The sequence below is a fragment of the Stenella coeruleoalba genome, assembly GCF_951394435.1.
Source record: "Stenella coeruleoalba genome assembly, chromosome: 5".
In the NCBI taxonomy this organism is placed as follows: Eukaryota; Metazoa; Chordata; class Mammalia; order Artiodactyla; family Delphinidae; genus Stenella; species Stenella coeruleoalba.
In genome coordinates this window covers 50,310,107-50,335,377 of record NC_137150.1, presented here as the reverse complement: position 1 = coordinate 50,335,377, position 25,271 = coordinate 50,310,107, and the positions used below count along the sequence as shown (strand labels likewise).

The 25,271-nt window shown below is 41.3% G+C and overlaps 1 protein-coding gene across 3 annotated transcripts in view; it reads right to left on the bottom strand.

Moving 5' to 3' along the window:
- Nucleotides 1–16,774: 16,774 nt before the first annotated feature.
- TMEM212 (transmembrane protein 212) overlaps nucleotides 16,775–25,271 on the bottom strand; it is a gene marked incomplete at its 3' end in the record, with an annotated part of 42,888 nt that continues 34,391 nt past the window's right edge. For all 3 annotated transcript variants that reach the window (XM_079923389.1, XM_079923390.1, XM_079923391.1), the window contains 2 exons: nucleotides 18,370–18,429; nucleotides 16,775–17,170 (listed from right to left, as the gene is read on the bottom strand). In XM_079923389.1, coding sequence (XP_079779515.1) covers nucleotides 16,775–17,170; nucleotides 18,370–18,429 — 456 coding nt within the window. The remainder of the gene's footprint in view (nucleotides 17,171–18,369; nucleotides 18,430–25,271) is intronic.

Sequence of the window (25,271 nt, the reverse complement as noted above, 5' to 3'; positions counted from 1 at the left end):
TCTGAAGAATGTGTTGGAGTTGGCTATGTGACGGGTATAAATACCTCATCACACAAGACTTCCTCTTGTTGCCATGTTGCCCCTTAATCTTGGTCTCCTAACTCAGAAGATCCTTTCTTTCTACCCTACTTGACTGCTTCTTAGCAGTAGTTTATTTCAGAAGTTACATGTTTGAAATTGAATATGTACCCAAGGTCTTATTTGTTCTTGTCCCCAGAACCTCTCCTGGCTCCCTACTATTAGCTGGATAGAATTAGTAGATTTAATATGGCATTGGAGGCCCTCCACGTGCTGGCTCCAACCTAACTTCCTGGCCTCATCTCCCCCTGCTGTTTTTGTATCCTGTGCTCCAGCCATACCAGCCTACTTGCTATTCCCAGAGCATGCATTAATTTTCATGCCTCTGTGCTTTTGTTCTCACTGGTCTCTTTCTGAGGTGAACTTCCCCCCTTGTCTCCACCATTAAACTACTATTCATCTTGCCATGTCTTGCTCTAGGGCCTTCTCCATTATGAAGACTTTCCTAACCTCTGGGCATAGTTACTCTATCCTCTAAGTGTTCTCTATAGCTCTTTACTAATACTTCTTTTCCATTCTGCTTTATTAGCTCTTTTCTGACTCCATTAAATTTTAAGATCCTTAAAGACAGGAACCATTAAGAAATCATGCCTCTGCCCTTGAAAAAGCCTATCACAGTACTTTCCCCAAGGCAAGCATTCAATAATTGCAGAATGAATGAACGAATCTGCGTCATTTTGATCAGGTTATAGGGATACAATGTGCAGGGACTTTTGCTACCTTTTTGTACATTCAGCATTTAGCATAGTAGATGGTACCCAATATTGATATTTCACTGTAAATAAACTTAGAGCTTCCATATGTACATATTTTAAAAACCACTGAATCTATTAAAATGTTTTGCACACAAACCTGAATACATCTTTAAGCACTTAACACTAAATTATAAATTCTTTGAGATAGGAGTTGTGTCTTCTCTATATCTGTGTATTTTATACTCTAAGATATTGTTTTATATACAAATCACTGATATGAAATATAAGAGTTTATAAACCATTTCTTAAGTTCACAAGTTATTCAGATAGTTTTCATGTTTATTATATACACATCACTCTGCTAAGCAATGTACGAATATGGGTGTATATATACATAGATATTAGAACTCTGGGTAAACACAGTTTGCCATGGATTTGGATATGCTATGAAGGAAGTAATCTATCCTGAAAAGTTATAACCACTTCTAGTAAGTCTTTGCTATAATAACTCAATAATCCTTAACTAGGTCTCAATCTTGTCCTTCAGTATTGCCATTATACACATGTTGCCGCTGTACTTGCTCACATATTGTTTTTCATTGTATTTGAAGAGGATGAAAATGATAACTATCTGTGTGGAGTTGTGAAGCCAAAAAGCTGGAAGTAGAATTGATGGTCATAAAGTGACAGATGATTAGAGCTAGAAGGGGCTAGAAGACTAGTGGGTCCAGCTCCTTTATTCTATGGGAGAAGCAACTGAGGTTCAAGTTCACACTCTTGCCTTTGTATCCCACGATGCTCAACTTTGGGGAGTCAGGAGTTAAAAAAGGGGACTTCACAGATTAAAGGAAGCAAAAAGTTTACTGACTGCTTTTTCTCGATGGTCTCATCCAAACAGCACTGTTCCAGAACACACCTGTTGGATCCCAGTCAGAGCTTAGGAAGCACACACTTATTTATACCACAAATGACATCATCCATCCATCCTGGAAGCCATAGTGCTCACCCCCACGGCTTCTCAGCAGTTGCTAAGATGTCCCCTGATTTCATCGACCTCTGTGTGTCTCGGAGCCTTGACCTTTAAGCCTCCCTGGTGCCAGAATGTCTGCGGCTGTAGGATCAAAGACCCTCAAGGGAAAAATCCACTCTAACCGAGATGGAGATGGGATGAGTTATTAGGAAAACCAGCTATATACCCCTGAACCCTTGTTCATCTGGAAAATGCCTGAACTGTAACCCATATATAAACATCAAGCCCTAAGACCTAAACACAACACAAGCCAGAGACAGAGTCTCCTGCCTGCCAGGCCAGAGCCACATTCCACCTGCCTCCAAAGAACTTGATGTGCCCAGCACATAGTAAATGCTTAATAAATATCTAAAATAAATGAGTGAATGAATGAGGTGGCATGTAATGAAAGAAATGAATTTGGCAAAATTATGAGCAAAAGATCAAGTGAGAAGTTAAAATTTTTTAAATAGGGGGTCAGATATTTAAGTGTAAGTCCTGAAATTAAATCTAAATTTTGTTTCCAGTTGACTGACAATCAAGGCAAAATGGCAATGCAGTGGGCTTCACCTAGTTCTTATCGTGGAAAAGAATAAGTCACTCCAGAGCATTAAGTTTTCCTCACTTCCCTATCTCTTGGGAAAAATGTCGTGTGAGAAATCTTTCTACTACACCGAAGTGTCATTTATGTCTTGAGGAAATGTGAAAATCCTTCTTTGGTTTGCAGCCAAAGTGATTTTTTTGGCAACAGTTTGGTAATTCTCCTCCCACGTGGTGGTCGTCCAAAGTCTCTGCTTAAAGAGAGTAACTCCAGGGCTTCCCTGGTGGCGCAGTGGTTGAGAGTCCACCTACCGATGCGGGGGACGCGGGTTCGTGCCCCGGTCCGGGAAGATCCCGCATGCCGCGGAGCGGCTGGGCCCGTGAGCCATGGCCGCTGAGCCTGCGCGTCGGCAGCCTGTGCTCCGCAACAGGAGAGGCCACAGCAGGGAGAGGCCCGCGTACCGCAAAAGAAAATAATAATAATAAATAAATAAAAATAGAAAAAAAAAAAAGAGAGAGTAACTCCGTTTTGGTTACCATCCCCTGGCTGCCTGTAACTGCTGGTTCTTCACAATCGTCAGCCAGGACCTACTGTTTGAAGCTGAACCTCAGAGCATTCTTAAAATACTTTCTAAGCCCTCTCTGCTTGCAGATGCCCTTCTTACACTAGTCTTGTGGACCTGGACGCTAGGGTATTTTCACAGTACTATACTTAGTACGGCTTATAATCCTTGACCATGTTATCTCAGGCGCCCCCTTAAGAATCCCTTAACAAATAAAGTAACCTGAGCAGAATAAAATCCTCGTTGATTGATTGATCTGAGACTTGCAGTGCACTCAGCCCAGTTTTGCTTTACAGCTCTCTGCTCCCTCCCACTCAGTCTGTCCATTCCACTTAGATATTTTCTCCTGTGTACAGCCAAGCTCCATATTTTGCCTCGTGTTGTTCACTATCTCCATAATAGTGTCCACCTCGCTATCTGCAGTCATAATTCACCTTTGAGCTTATCCTCTTTATGATATTTGCCAAACAAAGCATGTGAGGGTTTGCAACTTTAAATTCATTTTTAGCCCCGGCACATATTTCTTTCAGTCCCAGAATTTAGGGGCTCAATGGACCCAACAATTAATTTTGCCTCCTTGGTCTTATAGATGAGAAAACTTAGGAGACCCCAAAAGATGAAATGATTTACTTTTCAGTCCTTGGCCTGGTAAGTATTGAACCCATGAAAACTTCTTTGTGGTGTTTATTTTCTGTATCCTCTCTGTTTTGTGGACTAGGAGATTTCATTTTCCAATTCTTTGCACCTTGTCCTCTGGCCAGTACCCTGCATATTCTTAATCGATAATAAATTCATGAACTAAGTGAAATGATATCATCATCATTTATTTATATTTTACTTCAACCTGAAAAGAACTAATGCATTAATAAATAAATTAGGGTCACATTAAAGTAAAAATAAAATATGTAAAAGCTTTATCATTTGGTTATTTCAAGGCAGAACTGATAACAGGTGAGTTTTTTCACTGTTCTACATCAGTCTCATCATTATAGCATATTAATTACAAACACCTTTTTTCACTTATCAATTCTGACAACACTTTGTACTAAAAATATCTGTTTTAATACCATGAATTTAAAAAGCCATCATTATTAGGTAAACAACCTATCGGATGAGTAAATTCCCTTTCTGAGGGTGCCAAGTGGGCAATGAGGGTCTTGTTTATGATAAGTAGATTTAGAGAAAAGAAAAACAATTCAGCCTGTGCATAAGCTTCTACAAATAGGAGATGTGAGACGTGTTCAGAACAAAGAAGGGGTCATCCTTAAAAAACACAGGAAGCTTTGATCTTTTTCCCTGCCTAGAGCAAGGTGAAAGGGTAGAGTCTTAAACAAGTCTGATCTGTGTATTTAAGTTAAATGACAGTTTCAACATGTATGGGCAAGCAAGCAGAAGGGTTACTCAAATGGCAAAAAGTACCGGCTCTAGACCTGGTGACTATACAAACACACCAAATGTAAAATAAATTCCTTTTTATTCCTCATAGGTTTAACTATAGGAAATAGTGAGTCCTCAAAAGGGAGTGATTAGATAGTATAAGACTGCAAATTTGGCAGAGTAATAAAACCCCAGTAATTTCAGACATTTTACATTATTGCCCATGATTGAAAGTTCTTTCCTTTTTTTAGGCTTGGTATGCTTCCTAGGCTTGTGACCACTGATACTTTTGACAGACCTTGGAAACAGTGACTCATTTATGAAGACCCACACATTTGAGAGAACACCCACAGGATAATGAAAGAAAGGTGTGACAACTATGCTTCTTTTGACTCATCCTGGGGAAATGTATAAGCCCTTCAGATATTTGCACATTTTTCCAGAGATAGCATATTTGTCACTACAAGTTCCATCCAGTTACTATGTAATGATTTATAGATGTAAATGCTGTGTAAACTGTGTCTCAGAGCATCTCTGACATCTACCCACTCAACTGCTGTAGAGAGCTTCAATCTGTTTGGCAAACCTAGCATAGTACCTAGAAACATTGCTTCTAATGTAGAAATCCATCCTGGTTCTAGGACTCTTCGTTTCTGAGATGATAAGTGTTTGATTTTTTGGTAGTAGAAACTAGTCACTCCTGACCACTCTCCTCCACTGACATACAAGTGAGTTAGTATAAATTCTGTTTTGAAATGGACAAAAGCAGCATCAGGAAGCTGTTTTTTTCTGGCATATCTGCAGTCTTTGCTTGGTAGATTCCACTACCTCCCAGGAGGATCCAGAAGGAAGATAAAGAGAAGAAAAATGACAGAAGATGATAAGGCTGGAGCCCTCCCTTCGCTGTTTACGAGCACACCTGTGGTTTCCAGAAGGGGCATGGTAACGATAAGTCGAGGGAATAGACACTTGTTCCCAGGCAGTACTCACCAGCTACTCAGCCACTGGATCCCGTGTCCAAGGCAGAAACCCAGTTATTGAACCAAGTCACAAGGCCACACATGGACAAGCAAGGGCGATTTGATGTGGCGTCCCAGGGGGTTGGCCCCAGCTCTTAAATAATTCTTGCCTCAGTCGTGTCTCTAAATTGGTCTGAAGGACTGGAGCAGGTCTGTCTGCATGTGGAGTCCAGAGCAGGTTCTACCATCTGGGGAAGAGTAGGGCCACTATAGTTATGCGATTTGCGCACGAGAGCACCTGGCCAGGCTGAAACCTAGCCCAGAGCTCGTACTCGCCAAGCTAGGTGCCTCACACCCCCTGTGTTGGCATATTGGAAGCACCTGTTCATAAATCCCCAAAGGACTCCCTATTGCTGAGGTGACCCAGCCAGGAGGCAGATTTGGCCCAGAACTCACAGTTAGGCAGGTCCTCGAATTCACACTTCTAGAGATACGCCCCAAGATCTTATGCCTACAGTTACAGAGACACCCAGGATTGAAAGGAGAAGACTGGTTCATCATTCACCTTCAAACTCTGTCCCATTGCAAGACCATCTGTCACTGGCTGTGAGACGTCTGTGTGAATCCGAAAAAGGCAGATCTAGTCCTGAACCAGCAACCATGGTTTAATAATCGGAGAGTGAGCTAGCTTTGAATCCCACTCTGCCTTTGGCCAACCTGCACAATCACCCCTGGTGGCTCTGCCTATATGTCAGTTTTAAAAATAATCTGGAAATCACTCTGCAAGTGGCAAAATTTTATATATATATATATATATATATTTTTTTTTTGTCTAAAGTACTAAATGCTCTAATAACTAAAAAATTCCACAAGTTTTGTAACAATGTTTTAGCACATCTTTATCTTAAATATATCAGGACTGTCATTAAATAGAAGTGGCCTGGGTCTCTTTCACTCTGTCTCACTGACCCCTGGGAAGCTCCAGCCAAGGAACAGGAGGGAGGGTGGCAGGAGCTGGAACGAGGCAGGCCTGACACCTTCCATGGCAAACACTGCAGTTAACTAAGGCAGCTTGTCAGCTCTAATCAGTTTTCCTGCAGGAAATGTCATTGCTTCATTGCATTGCAAGAAAATGATGTCATAGCGTGGGGTCCTGATCCATTTCCTGACTTTTAACCTGAGTCTTGTAACCTTTTTCAGCTGCACCGTACCCAGAAAAAATGAAACACATTGAATGTAAAGGCCAGTGTGTCTCATTAAGGCCTCCGAGGCTCCAGGATGGGGGTAACTTCTGCATATATATTAATGATCAAAGCACAGTTTTGTTTGGGGGTCACGTCCTGGATATGGCACGGGCCCAGGACCCAGGAAAGTAAATAGTCTTCAGGATGTGTCTGTAATTTCTTGGCAGAAACCTTTCCTATATTGTGTTTAATTAGTGGGGACAATGTTAAATTTAATTAGGAAGGCTTGCTTAGTTTTTGCTTTGTGGTGGTGGTCTTTGCTGTTAAGCTCTGTGTGAAAATGAGTAATGGTCCCCGAACTGATATTTAAAATTTTACACTGCATTTGTGTCTCCATGTCTTAGGACTGGTTACAACCCCAGACTAAATGACATTATTAAGCTATTTCCTGGAATGTCAAGGGTTGAAATTGCCCTGTCAAGAACGACTCTGTTCTTTCAGGGTTTCAGAGAGCAAGGGCTCGGATTGCATTCTTGCTCTGTTATTATAAGTTTTTCCCTGGCAGGAAACCGCTGGATCTCAGAAAATTTGCATATATCCAACGAGAGTGATCCTCTGTATAGAGGTTTTCAAGATTCCATGACAACACTGTGGAAGAATCTCATATGGGGAAAGGGGATTTTTTTTTTGCTTTCCCTAAGCCCCATTTTAAATAGTTTCCTTCCCACAAGCTGATGTGTCCACATTCAAAGAATTATAAGTAACCCAGCCTATTTTGCCGCCTTGGCGTCTGTCATTAGCCCAGTAATATCAACAGCCCCACAAAACTGAGAACAGGCTGTATAAAGTAAAAGTGCCTTATTCCTTCCAGTCGGTAAATCGGACTTTTTCTGGGCGTGTGATGGTGAGTATTAACCATTTAGTTTCACCAGCCAAGGGCGTAGCAAAATGTCTGCCCGTGTCTTTGTACATGCGAGACCAAGACATAACCACACATGTTCCTTGATATCTGATTAACAATTTATACAAGGGATTCCAGTTAACCTAAAGCACTTGGTATTGGTCTACTTCTCTTATGTATCCGTTTGGGATCCTCAGAATTGTGCACATTTTGCTGAGAGCCTCTTGCAAAAGCAACTATTGGAATTCACTGGTTCAACAGTTAGTGCTGTAGTGGCTGGAACTCCAACCATTGATAAAATGCCCAAGAGTCACCTTAAATCCTTTTGGAACAGAATAAGATATAAATAAGAAAGCAAAATGTAAGTAAATAAGTAACCATGGTGCCCAATTCTAGCTGGGAATGCTCAATTAATATTAAAATTAATTCAGACAGTATACTGATAAACTTGAAGTCCCTACCTGTGTAATCACCAGGCCCAGGAATACATACCTTATTGCTGTATTAAGTGACAGATAAACACGTGTTGATTGAAGAGCTGAGCGCTGGGAGGCACCTAAAGGGCTTCCATACACCAGCAATTGAGCTGTGCGTCCTTAAACATGTCACTTCGCCTCTCTGAATGTTATATTTTCCACTTGTAAAATGAAGGTATTAAATACTATTATGTCTAAGCTGTCATGTCTAAAATTTTCTGTACTTCTCCATTTTCAAAAGAAAGGGCTTTATATAGACTCATATCAAAGGCATCCAATAAATGTGTTGAATGAGCCAATATCACTAGACAGTAACTTTGAGCGCTAAGGGTGTGTTAGACTTTCTGCTGTGTGCTTGACCCATAGAGTATCAGTGAATTCTCTCAGCAAGTCTGGGAATTAGCTATGCCCATCAGCTCCATTTGATCAGAGAGGAAACGGAGGCTATTGCCTAAAATGACAGAGGGCCAGGTTCTGAATCCAGGTATCTTTCATTCCAAAATTGCACCCACTTTCTGCTACACTACACCAGCGAGTCTGAATCCAGGTATTTTTCATTCCAAAGTTGCACCTACTTTGTGCTACACTACACCAGTGCGTCTCAAACTTTAGCCCTCACCTGGAGGAGGGCTTCCGAAAGCAGATTGGTGGGCCCAACCCCAGAGTGTCGAGTTCTTACAAGTTCCCAGATGATGCTGATGCTTCTGACCTTGGAACCACATTTGAGAACCACTGTACTGTGCTCTCAGGGACTACAGATGCAGGACCAAGACACAGTGGTTATAAGAAGCAGGTCTCTAGCCAAGACGAGAAAGACATTTTACATTTAGAACCACTCAGCAGCTGACTGGAGTTGCCACTTAGGAATGGCTGAGCTGTCAGGGGCATGTGAATCTTGGGACATTTGATGAAAAATTAGCCTAAAGTGCCTCTAATAAGGTCTCTTCCAATTAATTAAGTAGTTTGTCTTAAGTGCCAAAGACAAGCTATAGAGAGGTCAGGAGGGAGGACCACAGTCCCCCTGCAGGAGAGCCTTCTCATTATCCCCACAATTCAAAGTTTTAATTGTGTTTTGAAGATTTAGAGTCACTTTGGTAACGGCAATGAAGAAAGCGTGTGAAAGCGTTTCCTTAATTTGGGTAATATGAAGTTACAGTTCAATGAAACATCACACAGGAAACAAGAGGAATTTAAAGGAAACATTCATTCACTTCCAATTTATATTTCAGATTTTTAAATTCTATGACAACAATGACATAATTTCAATTTTTGTATCATAGCATGTAAATCAGAAAAAACAAGGTTAACCATCAAAAAGGGCTAAAGTGTACAACTACTTCAATTTTTTTTTACTTCAATTTTTTATTTTATAAGAACATAGAGGAAAAATGTTTAAAGATCAAAATTATTTTAGAAATATTTCAAAATAATGGTCACAGAGATGACACATTTAAGAGGAACATTGCTTCAAACTTACTGTCCATTCTTTTGACCCTAGGAAGGAAAAAAATACAATAGTGTTTATTTCTACAATTTATCAAAGAAAATAGAGTGTCATTTCTGACATTTAATTTAGCCTTTTTTATGTCACAGGAGCCCAATGAAGAATGACTCAAGTAACAGCATCATGGTACCTCTTAAGGATTTAAGAGGAATCACCAGAGAGAACAAAATTGGTGATACTGGTGGAGGGGGATGGCAGAGAGATATAGAAAAAGAAATATATGTGTAATAAAATATCTGGCATAAGCATGAAACGGTCCAGAAGAACCATTACTTTTGTGGACAGGGGCTGCCTAAAGAGTAGGGAGTCTCTGTTGACTATCTCTTTTGGTGGTTTGCTGTTTGTTTTGTCTGGTTTGGACTGGTTTGGGGTTTTTCAAAACTTACAGAAGGCTAAAGGGCACTTTCTGAAATCTTTGACTGAGTCAAGAATTTAAATTTGATTAGCAGTGAGGGGAAGATAGCAAACATTTCTTGAGGCCTATCAGGTACCATGCTCAGTGTAAAGGCTCTTAATAGTAATTATATCATTTCATTTTGCAACATGTGAGGTAGGTGTTATCTCCATTTTACCAACAAGGACCTTAGGCTCGGAGAGATTCAGTATTCATTTGCTCAAGGCTACTCAGATAGTAAGCGACAGAAGAAGCAATTATCCCTCAAACTGTCTGATTTCAAAAGTACCATATCAGCTTCTCTATGTTTTATAATGCTGAAAGCAATTCTTCATTAAACCACTGCTCCTTGGTATGGAAATTCAAATCTACTTTTTCTATGTATCCCTTTCTGGAGATTCTTTTTGGATTCCATGACCATAGTAAATTTCCCCATGACATGTGAACTGTCTTTAAATTTAAAATATTCCTGCTGTAGGTTTAGGTAAGATTTTAGCTATGGCTAGGAAGACATAAAAATGACATCTAGTATCGCAACCTGCTTCTCTTTTCCTCTTTTGATTCTCACACTCGCAGTCCCACCTTTCTTGCTCACCTTAGACAGTCCCTGTCCTCGAGGAACTCACATGCTCAGAGAGGAGCTGAGTACACATGATGTCAAACAAAGGAGCTTGGCTATATCCTGAGAGTGAAGGAGAGCCGCAGAAGGATTTAAAGCAGGGGAATGATAAGTACAAATTTGAACCTGAAAGCTCCTTCTAGAGCCTGTGTGGAGGATACTTTTTAAGAAAGACAGACTGGAAGCAAAGCAGTCTGAGTGAGAGAATATGGGAGCCAAACCAGGGTTGTCACCGTTGGTACAGAGAATGGAGGACACATTAGAGAAATACTTGAGAGGTACGGTTGTCAGGATACGGTGATGGACTCAGGTGTAAGGAGTCAAGGATGACTCCAGGTCTCAGGCTCGTCCTGAGTATCATGAGTGTTGGCAGCTGAGCTGCAGATACAGGAAGAGGAGCAGGTATTGAGGGCAAAGAGATGATGCACTCCACGATGAACACCTGGAGTTTGACGTATCTGAGGGACACCAAAAGAGTGTCTAGAAAACAGTCAGACGTAGAGCTCATTAGAGCAGGAGAAGGGACTGGGCTACAGATGTGGATGTGTGAGGCACCAGCCCCAAAGTGGTAAGTGAGGGTACCAGTCTTTAAGTGGTGAGCAGAGCAGAGGACCTTTCGGAGGAGACTGAGGAGGAGAAGCCATGGAGAAGGAAGAGAACCAAAGAGAATGGTGCGTGGAAGTCAAGGGAGATAATTTCATGAAGAAAGCAGTCAAAGAAGATGTGGATTGAAAAGAGACCATTGAGCTTGGCTATCTATAGGTCATTCACGACCAATCTTTGCCATGGGAGATTCAGTAGAAGAAAAGAAGAGATACATTGTTAAATTAATTCAGCCTAGATTGAAACTGTCTTATAGCCCATGCCCTTCTGCACTAGGCTTATTATAAACTCAAAGCAAGGCATAATTGATTTTTGGTATGCAAACAACTTGATGGAGTGTCCAATGGCAAATTTTAGTACTTCATTGGCTAGAATCCCAGGTAGAAGTCCTCTGATTTCTTCTATTAAGTTCTTACGATAATTTTTTTTTTAATGATGAGATGTGAAACTGAATATTTACCTTAAGTGACAAGAGTGGGACTCACACATTAAATCCAATCACTTTGTCTTGTCTCTCATGGTCCAGAACCCCTTTGCATCTTCCTGGACTCCTCCTTTGTCCCACATGCTACTTGTTATGAAGTCCATTGATTCTACTTCCTAAATATCTCTCAAATGTACCACCTCTTCTCATGCCCACTATCACTACCTAACTCAGGTCTTGTTATTCCTCATCTGGGCTCTTGATCCTCCTGGCCCAAGTCTCATTTCCCCTCAGTCCTTATAAGTCAATGGAGCACCAGAATATGTTTTGCTCATTTTTCTGTACTTTAGCATGATATCTGGCTCATAGTACACGCTCAATAAATGTTGAGGAGCAAGGATAAATAATGAATATTATATTTAGGGCTTTAGGTTCATAATTCTTGATATGTGACAAGAGAGAAGTCATTTCTGGTGAACAGAAGATACTCCTCTTGTCCAATAGGTACTAATTACTGTCCAGAACCTAGTAATTCTATTGCTTTAACAAGGAGCTTTCTGTTTCATCCAGGACTCTAAGTTAATCATATGATATAAGAGAATAAATAAAATTTAAGAACCATCTTTTTGCAAATAAAATAAAGTGGAGTCATAAGCTTCTTACTTAATCAATTATATAATGCTAAGTTTTTTGTTTTTTTTTTTAAATTTTTTAAATTTAAGTGTACTTGACTTACAATATTGTGTTAGTTTTAGGTGTACAGAAAAGTGATTCAGTTATATGTATATATATTTTTTCAGATTATTTTCCATTATAGATTATTACAAGGTATGCAATATTGTTCCCTGTGTTAGACAGTAAATCCTTGTTGCTTATCTATTTTACGTGTAGTAGTTTGTATCTATTAATCCCATACTCCTAATTTACCCCTCCCTCACCTTTCCTCTTAGGTAACCATAAGTTTGTTTTCTATGTATGTGAATCTGTTTCTGTTTCGCGTATAGATTCATTTGTATTATTGTTTAGATCCCACATATAAGTGATCTCATATTTGTCTTTTTTCTTTTTTTTCTTTTTTTTTTTTTTTGCGGTACGCGGGCCTCTCACTGTTGCAGCCTCTCCCGTTGCGGAGCACAGGCTCCAGACGCGCAGGCTCAGCGGCCATGGTTCACGGGCCCAGCCGCTCCGCGGCATGTGAGATCTTCCCGGACCCGGGCACGAACCCGCGTCCGCTGCAGCGGCAGGCAGACTCTCAACCACTGCGCCACCAGGGAAGCCCTATCACCCAGTTTTATGTCACCATTATTATTATTCCAGAGAAAATTATGAGATAGAAGGAATAGTAATGCCCTGAATTGCAATTATTTTTCTAGATTCTGATTTTTCGACTGACCACTTTGAGGTGACCACATAATAGAATTTGTGAGGAAGAAATACAGTGGATTCTTACAGTTGCACGGTACTGCTTGAGTTTTACTGGATCTACCCGAGGGGGTTATTTCCCAGAAGCACCAGAAACACCTTGCTATATAGCCCAATGTGGGACCTCAGAATTTTAGGATAAGAGTCATGGAAGAATTTCTTTCAAAACACATTTCTATTGCTAATGATGCAGAGTACGTCTGCTGAAAGATTTGGAACCAGTATATTGCTGTTAATTTGCCTTTTGTTTGTCCTCCACTGATAAATAATCTGTCCCCATCTTTTAAACCACATTTAGAGGGTTTACCTACATCTTTTATGGCAAATATTTCTCAGTTCATTGAAAAAAAAAAACAAAACCATTGTATCACATGAGAAGGAGAAAATATTTTCTTTCCCCCTTTCATTAAAAAAAAACCAACCCCAAACATAACAATGAATAATGAAAGGAAAACAAACGAAGCCATTCCATTCCATGGAGGAGGGGCAGAGTAGCTGCAGGGGACAGCTGCAGCGCGTCTGGCGTCCCAATTCTTTCCTTTCTCATCACTTTATTACTTACTGGACCAAGAATGTAGACAATTTCAGCTACGGTTGTTATGCATTTTAGTTTTTCAACTTAATTCTGTGTGGTGCTCATTTGCCTTCTGCACTGAGTCCTAAGCCCACAGGGTCACTTCAGTGTGTTGCATGGAACCACACAAACAGGGGTCTCTTAGTCCTCTCCCAGCTCCACCCCTTCCCACGAGGCCCTTGAAATTTGGAAGGACTCACTGTCTTAGTCAGCCTGGGCTGCTACAGCACACTACCATAGACTGGATGGCTCAAACAACAGACATTTCTCACGGTTCTGGAGGCTGGAAGTCCAAGATCAAGGTGTCAGAAGATTCAGTGTCTGGTGGAAGCCCACTTCCTAGTTTGTAAACGGTCCCCTTCTTGCTGTATACTATCACGGTGGAGAGAGACAGAGCACGCTGGTCTCTTCATTTTCTTATAAGGGCACTAACCCCATCATGGGGGCTCTGCCCTCATGACCTCATCCAAATCTAATTACCACCATCACAGTGGGGGTTAGTGCTTCAATGTAGATTTTGGGGGTGACACAAACATTCAGTCTGTAGCACTCACACCATGCTTTTGTGAGTGTTTGTCAAAACCATCAAACCCTTCATGCCTCTTTCAAGCATTAGACCTCTGGTTTTAGTTGGGTACCAGTTGACTGCATGCTCATACACTGTCACTGTGTTAGCTTCAGTAAGATGCAATCAACTGTTTATGTCCCCTCCTAAATCCATATGTTGAAATCCCAATCCCCACTGTGATGGTATTTGGAAGTAAGTCATTTGGGAGGTAATTAAGTTTAGATGAGGTCATAAGTGTGGGGTCCCCATGATGAGATTAGTGTCTGTAAAATATAGGGGCCAGAGAGATTGCTCCTCTCTCTAGGAGCAAGCCCAGGAAAGGCCTTGAGAGCACACAGTGAGCAGGCCGCCATCCACAAGCCAGGAAGACAGGCCTCACCAAAAACCAACCATGGTGGCACTTTGATCTTGGACTTCCCGTCTCTGGAACTGTGAGAAATAAATGTGTGTTGGTCGAGCCACCCAGTCTACGGCATTTTTTAATAGCAGCTTGAGCTGACTGGGACACAAGACGACTTCAATTCTACTAAACTGAAAAGGCACAGGAAGGAAGAAATAATGAATGTGGTGATTCCTAGAGGGGCGCTTGATCCATTTTTGAAAACATGTTTTTCAACTTGCACAAACAAACCCTTACGAGGGAATATTTTTCATCATAATATTGACTGTGACATATAGATCTGAAAAAATTGATTTCGTTTTACAGTACAACCACAATTTTCCCCAAATCCTCCTTCAAGCCATCGCTTTTTTCTTTTTTACAAATTTTCATAGCTCTTGAGTTTCCTGCTATGTACTATATTTACATAAAAGAATTTTACTTTTCAGGCAGACACTTAAAAGTGGGCAGGTTTTAAAAACATTTTCAGTGTTCTGTTTATATGAAAAAAGTGTGAATCAGCAGCATATTTCACAGCGTTTATTAATAGTTTTAAATAAAAATTTAAAAATATTACTTATCTCTTTCAGCACTGTAGGGAATCTAACAACATAACTACACAGAGGTTCATTAAAAGTAGAATCACTATGTAGAATTCTGTATCCCAGCGAACGATCCACCTTTCTTTCTAACAAAGTTATGTGTTTTCTAGAATTTTGATAAACAATGCATTTATCTCACTGCTAGAAATTGTGCCTAACGTAGCTGAGATTTCTGCATGGTAACAAAGGTTTGTTCAGGCTTCATGAGCTCCTTTTGGTCTTGGGGCAACAGTGGTATATTTATTAATACAGGACATCATATCCCATTAAGTCAGCCATTCATCCTCGCTAACGAAACGTGATCTGCCACCCCTATGGATTCAGTGGTGTCAAGTCATCCAAGAATGTTCACCAAAGACATGCTTATTAAATTTATCTAGAACTCTCACCCAAACTAGTGCTGCATTTTATGCAAATGGGAAAACTGAGATTCTGTCCTGAATTGATACTTAGTGCATTGTGTGCTAGGAAGAGAATTTTCATCAGGATCTCTTGGGGGCGTGTGTTAAAACCGCATGTTTCCTGCCTCCAACGCCAGAATTTCTGACATAGTGGGAATGGACCTGGAAGGGATGCAGAAATCTAGTTTCACAAAAACCCTGGGCGCTTCTGATGTCATTGATTCCCTTTGAGGAACGTGTTGTAGTTGCATTGGGTCCCATACGTAGCTCAGAAACCACACAGCAAGAAACTGTTCTGAGCAAGATGGGCAAAGGCAAAACCCTGAAGTCACAGAACTTTGCTCTGTTTTCAATTAATTTTCTCTCTCTCCAGGCACTTTAGGTGGTCTCACTGTTGGGTTTCCACGGTAAGGCGCTGTTGGCTTACAAAGCTCGACGTATATTTTTTTCATTCTTTTCTCCCTATTCTCCACCCTACGTTAAACCTCAATGTTGTGAGGGTCATGCTTAAAATGACAGCCAGATGTCTGATTAGCTATGCATGCTAAGGGGTTATGACTGTCAACTTTTAATGTGTGGTTCTCCTATGCATATGTTCCTTAGTAAATAGTCTAGAAAGTCAGGACATCTGCCACAAGGGAGAATTCTCAAATACTAAATTTCTACATGTCCTGGCAGCACAGCGGGGGCAGTGATTTTGGTCTGCTTGCCTTGTTTCTCGGCAAGTTCCTTGTAAAATCAACTCCGTTCCTAAGAATGTACAGGATTTCCTTTGCAGATTTATGAAGAAGTTGAAGAGGACAAGACTGACCACAAAAAGCATTGGGAGTGCCAAATTCCTGTCTTCCAGCTTTACTGGTTGGTGCTGATAGGATGAAACTGGAAAAAAATTGGCTAACATAACCTAAATTCACTTGACCCTGATATAATCCTAACTTGAATCATAAAGCCAGTATAAGAGTTTGCAGTGAGAAATACCTCTTTTCAGAGGGAGGTTGTTCAACCCACAGAGGAGGGACCCAGTATCAACCGTAGGAATTTGGAATCAGAAATCACTTGTGCTGTTTTCCCAGTGACCCCGCTCTAACCCTCCTGGAGGCCAGAGCCTTGCATCTTAATGGTCTGGCAGAGGAGCAGAGGATGCAAGGAGGGGGATGAGGGAGCCCAGGACAAATCTGGCCTGATGAAGAGAAATAGCTCTGGGTTCTGAATCTGGTCCTACTAGTCATTAAGCTGTGTGACCTTGGGCAAGTTATACAAACTCTTTAGCCTCTGTTTACTATCTGTGAAATGGGAAGTACACTGACACATACTAAATATTCAGTTCATAATTCTATTATTATCATATTAAAATTATTATCAGCCTTTTCGGAAAATGTCAGAAAGCTAAATCTGATGTTGATGTATTATATATCAGCCTCTTAGCTGGAGTCGAAGTAGAAAGAGTGGGAGAATTTTGGTTATACAAGATACAGGGGTAAAAAAGAGAGACAGATTAAGTATCAATGTACCAAACTTTCCATTTTAGCATTTAGGATGGAACAGGAACTGGCTCCCCCTTTCTGGAAACTTACATTTATATGTCCATTCCGGAGAAGTCTTGCAGAAAGTGTGATGAACGCTGTCAGGGACACACAGAGCATGGCAAAGCTCAGGCACAGGTCTAAGGCTTGAAGTGTCAGGTGGTACTCTTCATAGTGTGGTGGGTCTACACAAACTGATGGGAATTTTGCATATGGAAAAGGAAAGGCAACTGCATAACCAAGGTAATTGGTCCCTGCAATCCCCCAAAATGAGTAGAGGCAATACGGGCCAAGGAGAGCAGATGCCAAGGCTACAGTAAAATGAAGTGGACATCCCAGGATGCTCAGAACCACAAAGGTGAAACTAGCTTCCCACTGAAAATAAAGCAGAAACAAATTGTTACTTGGGGAACTAGATTTTTCAGAAGCTTCTCAGCAATATGTGGAAAGAAAGAGATGCTGGCTATTCATCTTTCCTACTGGGAAATGAAGGAGAAGTGGGTTACAACCGTCTCTTTAGGCCCTTTTGCCTTCCTCTTGAACTTTCACTATGGGAGAATAACATATCAACCCGCTGGAGCAAAAATGAAATCAATTCCACTCAACACATTTATTGACTTACCTCCTATCATGTGTTGAGAACCAGTCCGGGTGGGAAGACAAAGATGAGTGAACAGAACCCCTGCCTTACCCTAGGACCTTGTTATTCAGAGTGTGGTCTATGGTCCAGGAGCACTAAATATCCCCTGGGAACTTATTAGAGATGTAGAATCTCAGGCTTCACTCAGATCTACTGAATCAAAATCTTCATTTTAACCAGATCCCCGGGTGATTCACACATATATTAAAGTTCGAGCAGCCCTGCTGTAGCCACGGGAAGAGGAGCTATAATCGAATCAAGGTAGTCTTTCTGTACCTTGGGATTTACTTGGCTCTACACTGTTGAAATGCAAGATATCACAGACTTTTCATTCTTTTTTTTTTTTTTTTTTTGCGGTACACGGGCCTCTCACCGTTGTGGCCTCTCCCGTTGCGGAGCACAGGCTCCGGACGCGCAGGCTCAGCGGCCATGGCTCACGGGCCCAGCCGCTCCACGGCATGCGGGATCCTCCCGGACCGGGGCACGAACCCGTGTCCCCTGCATCGGCAGGCGGACTCTCAACCACTATGCCACCAGGGAAGCCCCTTTTCATCCTTTTTTAGGGGAAGAGGTAACAGGGAGATTGGAAGGAGATACCAAATTGAGACTTGAAAATACATGATTAAAAACAGAGGATCCTATAGATCCACTTTTTCAGAATGAAATTCAGGAAGACTAACACGGATTCTGTCCTCCCCAAACTACACTACTTAAATACAATAATCACGGGAACTGGTAGAAAATGTTTGGAGCAGGTATCAGATAAAACTTATGCATTTAAAACAACGTTTATGACTGAAATCCATCATAGTAAGGCATCTATTAGATAGGATTCAATTATAATCAGAAATCATTCTCTGTGTTCCATCCTGAACTAGTAGAGATTTGACCTTCAAACTTTCTCTGCCAACCTACTCGATGTCTATACATTTACCAGGTGTCTCTCGGTCCACTCTTTGTGAGCCAACAGTAGGAGTATACCAGTCATGATGGCCTGTGAAAGGAAAATGGAAAAACAACATCCTGTGAGAGAAGGTACCTCTGGAAAGAGTTCAGTTTGCTTCACGGTTTGACGACTTTATCATAAACCAGAAGGAATAGCAAATGGCTAAATGGATTTATGGCTCTGATCACCTCCTCATCCGTGATGACAATGAGGAAAAGAAGCCATCAGTGTCACAGAGACATGATTCACACAAGCTCATTCTTTTGATTTTCTATGTTGCCGTTGCCATCACAATTATAACCTTTGCTACTGTGAAGATGTCACTGCAATGAAAGCTTGGCTTTAAAACCCTTGCCGTCTGTTTTATTTTGGTTAATTGTCTATTGTTCATCTTTTTCCAAATTGCTAAATTTACAAATGGGAGGAACTGAAAAGGAAACGTGTCACAGAACCGCACCCACCCGCAAACCTCCCGGCAGCGGTATATCTTTTACTCTTTGCTTTTTTTGAGATTCTGCGGCCTCAGCCTGCCGGTGATCCCTGTCTCTCAAATAACAAAGATTATCATTAGAATGAATGCATGATGGGGCATTTATTGTTCTGGGGGCAGTGGTGTCCAGCTTTTCAAAAGAGAGTTCTTCATAGTCTCCGTTGAAGAAAAAGCCCCCAAATGCAGAATGAAAATAGTTCCACAAAGGAGGGAATGGTGTCACCAGAACTGAGCAATAGATAAGGAGAAAAAAATTCTGGGCTCATCTTCGCTTCGGCACCGGGTCTGATGGAGACCTATGTAATCAGTGTCTGGAAATTGCTTATTCCCAGCCCATAAATCATTTGTTCCTGGTCAAGGAATGTTTTGAGGTTGGGAGAGAAAACCAGGAAGAGATGTGCCTGAAGTAAGATATAGAATGAGGACAGGTTTAAAAAGAGTTACAATTTAGGGTTTTGACAGAGAAATAAACATGACTGTATGTATAGTATCAAGAGGGGAAAAAAATCGGAGCTTTAACCAATATGGTTTTGTGGGATGTTGCTTTTTGTAGCTCCAGGTCTGGCATATTTATTGTTTTGAGACCTAGCTTTTCATTTTCCTGGCATATTCTATTTTGAATATTGGATTTAGAGAATCTGAGAGCGAGGGGAAAAAAGCACGCACATGTACACTCACACAAAACTCGTGTAGCTAAGCCTGACGTTCCAGACTTTGGCATCGCCATACCATAAAACTCCCATGGATAAAAACAGAACCATCTGCAATTGAAAGAGGTTGCCTTGATTCTGCAAGAGGAAAGTTTCCAAGGGACCCTATGGAGGTTGAGCCAGCATAAACAGTACAACAAAACAGGAGAATTATTAACAGCAACTGTAGCACTGATGCTAAGCCTGGGGCTAGTCTGCTTTCAGAGGCAAAGCGCTCAATTGACACGTCACTCCTCTGTGTGAGAGAAACACTAAAGCAAACGAGATAAAAAGCAAAGGAGATGTCTCTGCTGGTTGAAGTCCAAGTAGATAGCTGACATTATCAGATGCTTAGAGTCCAGGCTGCCTTAACTACTTTGGCACAAACTGTTTCTTTCCTTTCAAAAGTTGAAAAATCCTGCCGAATTGCAGTTGCCTGTTATTTCTGTTGTAGCTGCCAGCTTCAATTTTGCTTTGTTTACACAAAACTTTGAAAAAGATCTTTCATGGGGGAAGCTGGTGTATGCATGCCGTTCAGTAACTTGTTAAATCCACCCTGAGGACTGCGGCTCAGGAGCCAAGCACACCCATCTTTCCTGGTGCCCGGCCGTGCGTGGGAGGTGGAGTGCGGGTATTCCCCCAAGAGTCACAGGCTTTCCTTTTTCTTCTTTCCATTGTTTAAAAAAAATTTATTTTTAGACAGGGAAGGGGAATAGAATGAAAAAGGAAGAGATTTGGGACTTGTCTGGTGGTCCAGTGGTTAAGGCTCTGCGCTTCCAGTGCAGGGGGCATGGGTTTGATCCCTGGTCGGGGAACTAAGATCCCACATGCTGTGCCACGCAGCCAAAAGATTTTTTAAAAAAGGAAGAGATCTGAGGGAAGAGAAGTCAAGTGGGAAAAGGAAATGTGGGAGGGTCTGAGAGGTGAAGAGTTGGGTAGAGAGGGGCGGTCAGGTTGTGAGGAAGGGCGGAAAGGAGGCCATGCCTGGGGAGGGTGGGAGTGCAGCTGGAGGCCCAGCCCTGCCCTCTCCACCCTCAGCTCTTCTTGACAGGCTGTGGACTTGCTCTGTGGGGACAGTTCCAAGGACATTACTTGGGTTTTGCAAAAGTTGCTGCTAACATTCTGCATGCTAATTGTGACCCCTCCCACTAAATCTTTAAATGGCCCCAGTAAGGATGCAGTTCCCAGAAGCAGATGAATTGAAGGAAGCAGAGAGCTTCACAACAGAAATAGAAACTTTTAGAGAAATCATTATAACATGGGCTAATTTATTCACTTACGGACATCTATTTTGGGTCTACTGGGAACAAGGGATGTGATAGGCACAATGCCGATGGAATAATGATAATAACGTTTAACATTTATTGAGCACTTATTCTATGACAGGCACTCTAGCAAATGCTTTACATGTGTTAATTCATTTAATCTTCATAATGAATGACCCTAGGATGTAGATCGTCTCCTATTTTTAAAATGAGGCACAGAGAAGCCGAATAAGGTAAGCAAGCTCACCAAGCAATAATTATACAAATAATGGCCCCAACTGTCAACGGAATCTATAGTCCAGGTGTGAAAGGACTGAAGGCACTGTGGGGGAAATATGACTCAAAGCAGGTTTGACGGATGGATGTGACGTCAGTGAGAGATGCAGAGGGAAGGGCAGTCTGGGCAGCCATGGGAGAGTTGGTTCCTGGCAGAGAGGAGTAGGAAATCAGGCTTGAAAGCCACGTGAGGTCAGGGCGTGGAGGGCCTCAAAATCCAGGCTAATATATCTGAACTCGGTTTGGACAATGAAGCAACACTAAAGATTTTTGAAGACGGGGCTAGACCGGTACAGCAGAGGTTTAGAAAGATGGGCCTGTTATTGCATGCTTGCTGCATTGGCCTAGAGGTCTCTGTAGGACCTTGGTCTTCAAGCTTTTTTTTTTTTTTAACCTTTACCCATAGTAAGAAATATATTTTGTAACACGGCCAAAAGTTACAAATATTTTTACATCTAACCAAAATAACAATAACTTTATTATGTGTGATACACTGTAGAATTCTCTATTATATTCCGTTCCATTCTGTCCCATCCTATTCTGTTCTATTCTATTCATATTCTATATGTTTAAATGCTAGCTACCCAACAGGTTGATTTTATAACCCATTAATGTATAGATCCCCACAGGTTGGTTCTAAAAGTTTCAAGGCATAAAACCTGAGTGGGGCAGGAAGTGGTAAGGAGGTGGGCAGGGGTTGCATAGTGAGAACGAAGAAGAAAAAATGCATAGGGATTTGCCTCGTAGGAAAAATAAAAGTTGGCAATGGATTGGATGTGGTGGAGCGGGAGTGGGGCTGAAATGGGCTGGTTTTGGGCATTGCTGCCCTAAGCACTGTCCTAAGGACCAATAGCATCTCCTCCCTTGGGAACCTGTCAGACATGTAGAATCTCAGCTTCACCCTAGACTCACTGAATCAGAGCCTGCATTTTAAGATGCCCAGGTGATTTACATGCACATTTCAGTTTGAGAAACACTAGTTTAGAGGAAAGGGTTGAGTCAAAAGTCACTCCAGGGTTTGAAATTGGGTTCAAAGACTGGGAAGTCTGGAGAAGGCATAATTGCTTTTGGTGGTAAGATGATTACCTTTTTTGGACCAGTTAAGCTTCAAGAAGCTTAGGATATCTAAGTGGAAAATGGACCATCAGCTGATTGGAAATAGCAGGACTGTTGATGCTATAAGAGACTTGAGCATTGGTGCAATCATGTCCCTTCTCTAATAAACGAGGAAACTGGAGCTTGCATGGGTGAGTCCAGCCCTACCTTTCTCCTAAGTTCCTGTCTCCAGGCAGGGTTCTGGGTACAGCGCTGCTGCTCACCGTTGGCCAAGTCCCTGGATCCTAGTCCCGTTTTTTAACTCAGTGCACTTCAGTCTGTTCATCAGAGCTTGATCTACAGGCCAGGTTTTCCAGGATTAAAGTAGCGCTCAGTCCTTAAGGCTCAGTGATCTCCTTGCTACATACTTTCTAGCAGCTGATGACTTTCAATAACCTGGTTCAGATTTCTAGGAAAACAGCTTCTCATGTGTCTGTAAGAATTGAGCTAGGAGAGTCTGAGGAGGAATATTTGTGAAGAATTTAGAAAAAGCTTTGAAAGAAAGGCACCGGACAAACACAAAGTATGGGTCACTTCTAAAATCTATCTCTTCCAATCTCAAAAGAGATACGGAGTCATTTTCAAAAGGAAATATGTTTGAAATGTACATATTATCTTTCTACCAGAGGAAGATACACTTTGCAGGCAAGTTGAGAAGTGATTGGCAGGGAAGGTTGTGGGATGGGTCAGAGACCTTTGAAGTCGACCCTAATCAGACAGAGCTGTGGTTCACTACCAAACTGACTAGGAAAAAAATCACGTTGTTCCAAATTTAGACATTATTGAAAGAGGGAGCATTCTTATTGCTTTCCTTCTGGTGAGGACTTTTTCCTGCTTTAGTGTAAATACCAGCTTGACCTTTATTCTTTGCCACCTAATTAGAGCTCAACTGTATAAGGAATTCTGTACTGTCAGAATGGAGAGCATGGCATTCACCACTCATTCGACAATATGTATCAAGCAATATTTAGCACGAATACCTAGCATGTCACTTACTCCCTTTCAAGTGCTGGAGATAAAGCAATGAACAAAATAGAAAAAAAAAAAATCCTGCCTTTGTACAATCTACATTTGGGGGGAAAGGACAAAAAACAGATAATAAGTCAGTCAATTATGTTGTATATTAGATGGTGTTACGGGGTGGGGGGGGGAATAGAGTAGGGGATGAGAGATTGAGAATGCCATTTGCGGGGGAGGTCTGCAATTTTAAATAGGGTAATGAGGGAAGGCATCAGTGAGAAAGTGACATTTGATCCAAGAATTGAAGAAAGTTAGGGAACAAGCTGTATGTGAGAAAAGGCTTCAGGCAGAGAACTGGCAGTGCAAAGGCCCTGAGACAGAAACATACCTGGCCATGTTTGAAAACAAGGAGCCAGTGTGATGGGAAAGAAAAGAGCTAAGGGTAGAGTGGTTGGAGATGAGGTCAGGATGTAATATGATATGGAACTCAGCAGGTCATCAGGGAACAGAATGGGAGAGTGAGGCAGGTGGCAAGGGATTAGGAACAAAGGGTTTGGACAGAGAGTAGGGCATAAATGAAAGGCATCGTATTAACTAGCATTTGTGTAGGGCTTTAAAATTGGCAAAGCTCTTTATTATGCAGTCTTTGAGCAAATTGTGTTCATTCTCTTTGAGCCTCTTATGGTTAGACAGTTTCACATGGGCTCTCTTTACCTGTGAAATTCCCCATTCTACAGGTAAAGGCAATGAGGAATTGGTTGAATGAGGGCCCTGCTCTTGACTACATACCAAGAATGTTAAAGTCAGGATTTGAACAGAGGCTCACCTCTCCAAATCCTAACTCTCTGACTCTACTTCCCCATGCTTCACTCTCAAAAAATCAAAAAGCCACCAATTAGCTATGTGCTAGAGATTTGTCATGTCATTTCTCTGGGTCTGATTGGTCAAGCAGATGTTTGGCGTAGAATAAGCATATACTCAGTAATCTGTGAACCTAATCAAATCACCAATATCTGTTGACTATATTATGAGAGACCCTGCAGGGATAGGCAAAGAATTATAAGAAAGGGACACAGGATTGAGCTATAACCATGGTTTTGTTATTAAAGTTTGGGCCAGTTGTAAAGTCAGGATTTTTACAAAGTTAACTAGAATAGAAAATATCAGAATTCACATAGAAGGTTAAGTATTGTTTTGCGAAACATATGTTATATAAATCTAGTTACATGTATATTTCAGTATCTCTCTTTTTACCTTGAGAGAAAGATATAGATGTATTTATATACATTCCAGGTCCTGATGTAAAATATTTTTCTTACTCTGGGTCACTAACAAAAAAGTTTGGTAGTCATTTATATAAATGCCATCCCTGCATTCTAGTAGATGTTTAATAAACATTTCCTTGAATGTGTGGTTTGGAGTAGTTGTTGGGGGAAAGAGGAAAAGTTCAAGACTTGGGTGGTGGTGTAAAAGAAAACATAAATAAAAAAAAAATACCATCAAATCGTTTCCATGTTCAGTTCCATGCTCCCACCATCCCGCTTTCCTCCATCTGCACACCATCATTAAACCCCACTAGACCAAATTCCTTTAATATCGAGATCTTGTTTTATTCTCCATTGTAACTCAAGCATGTAGTAGGCTACCAATACATATTTATTTATTAAGTAAATTAAAATTATATTTCCTAGGGTCTTGCATTTAGATGACATCTCTGTTAAGTTTGATTTTTTTAAAAACATAAAATATTGCCCCTCCTGAGAGTGGCTACATTTTAAGAGAAAACTCCACACGATCAAAAAGCTTCAAAATCAAATTGTCTAGTCTCCAATAGTGAATGTCAGGCATCCCAGGAAACAACGAGAGAAGGATTTGTTGGATGTTTGGGCCTTTGTAACCCCTCTTCGATCATGCCTCCATGGCAGCCACCTACTCCCAAGACTACATGTGTTGGTTTCTTTGACCCAGGGAGCTGAGGTACCAGTGTCATCATTCACCTGTGGTGACCATTCAACAGGCAGACATTGAGCAGTTACTTAGTACCCACGTGTATTTGACACATGCAAATTTGGCAACATGTGAAGTTAGCAAAGCCCATCACTCAACTTCTTCACT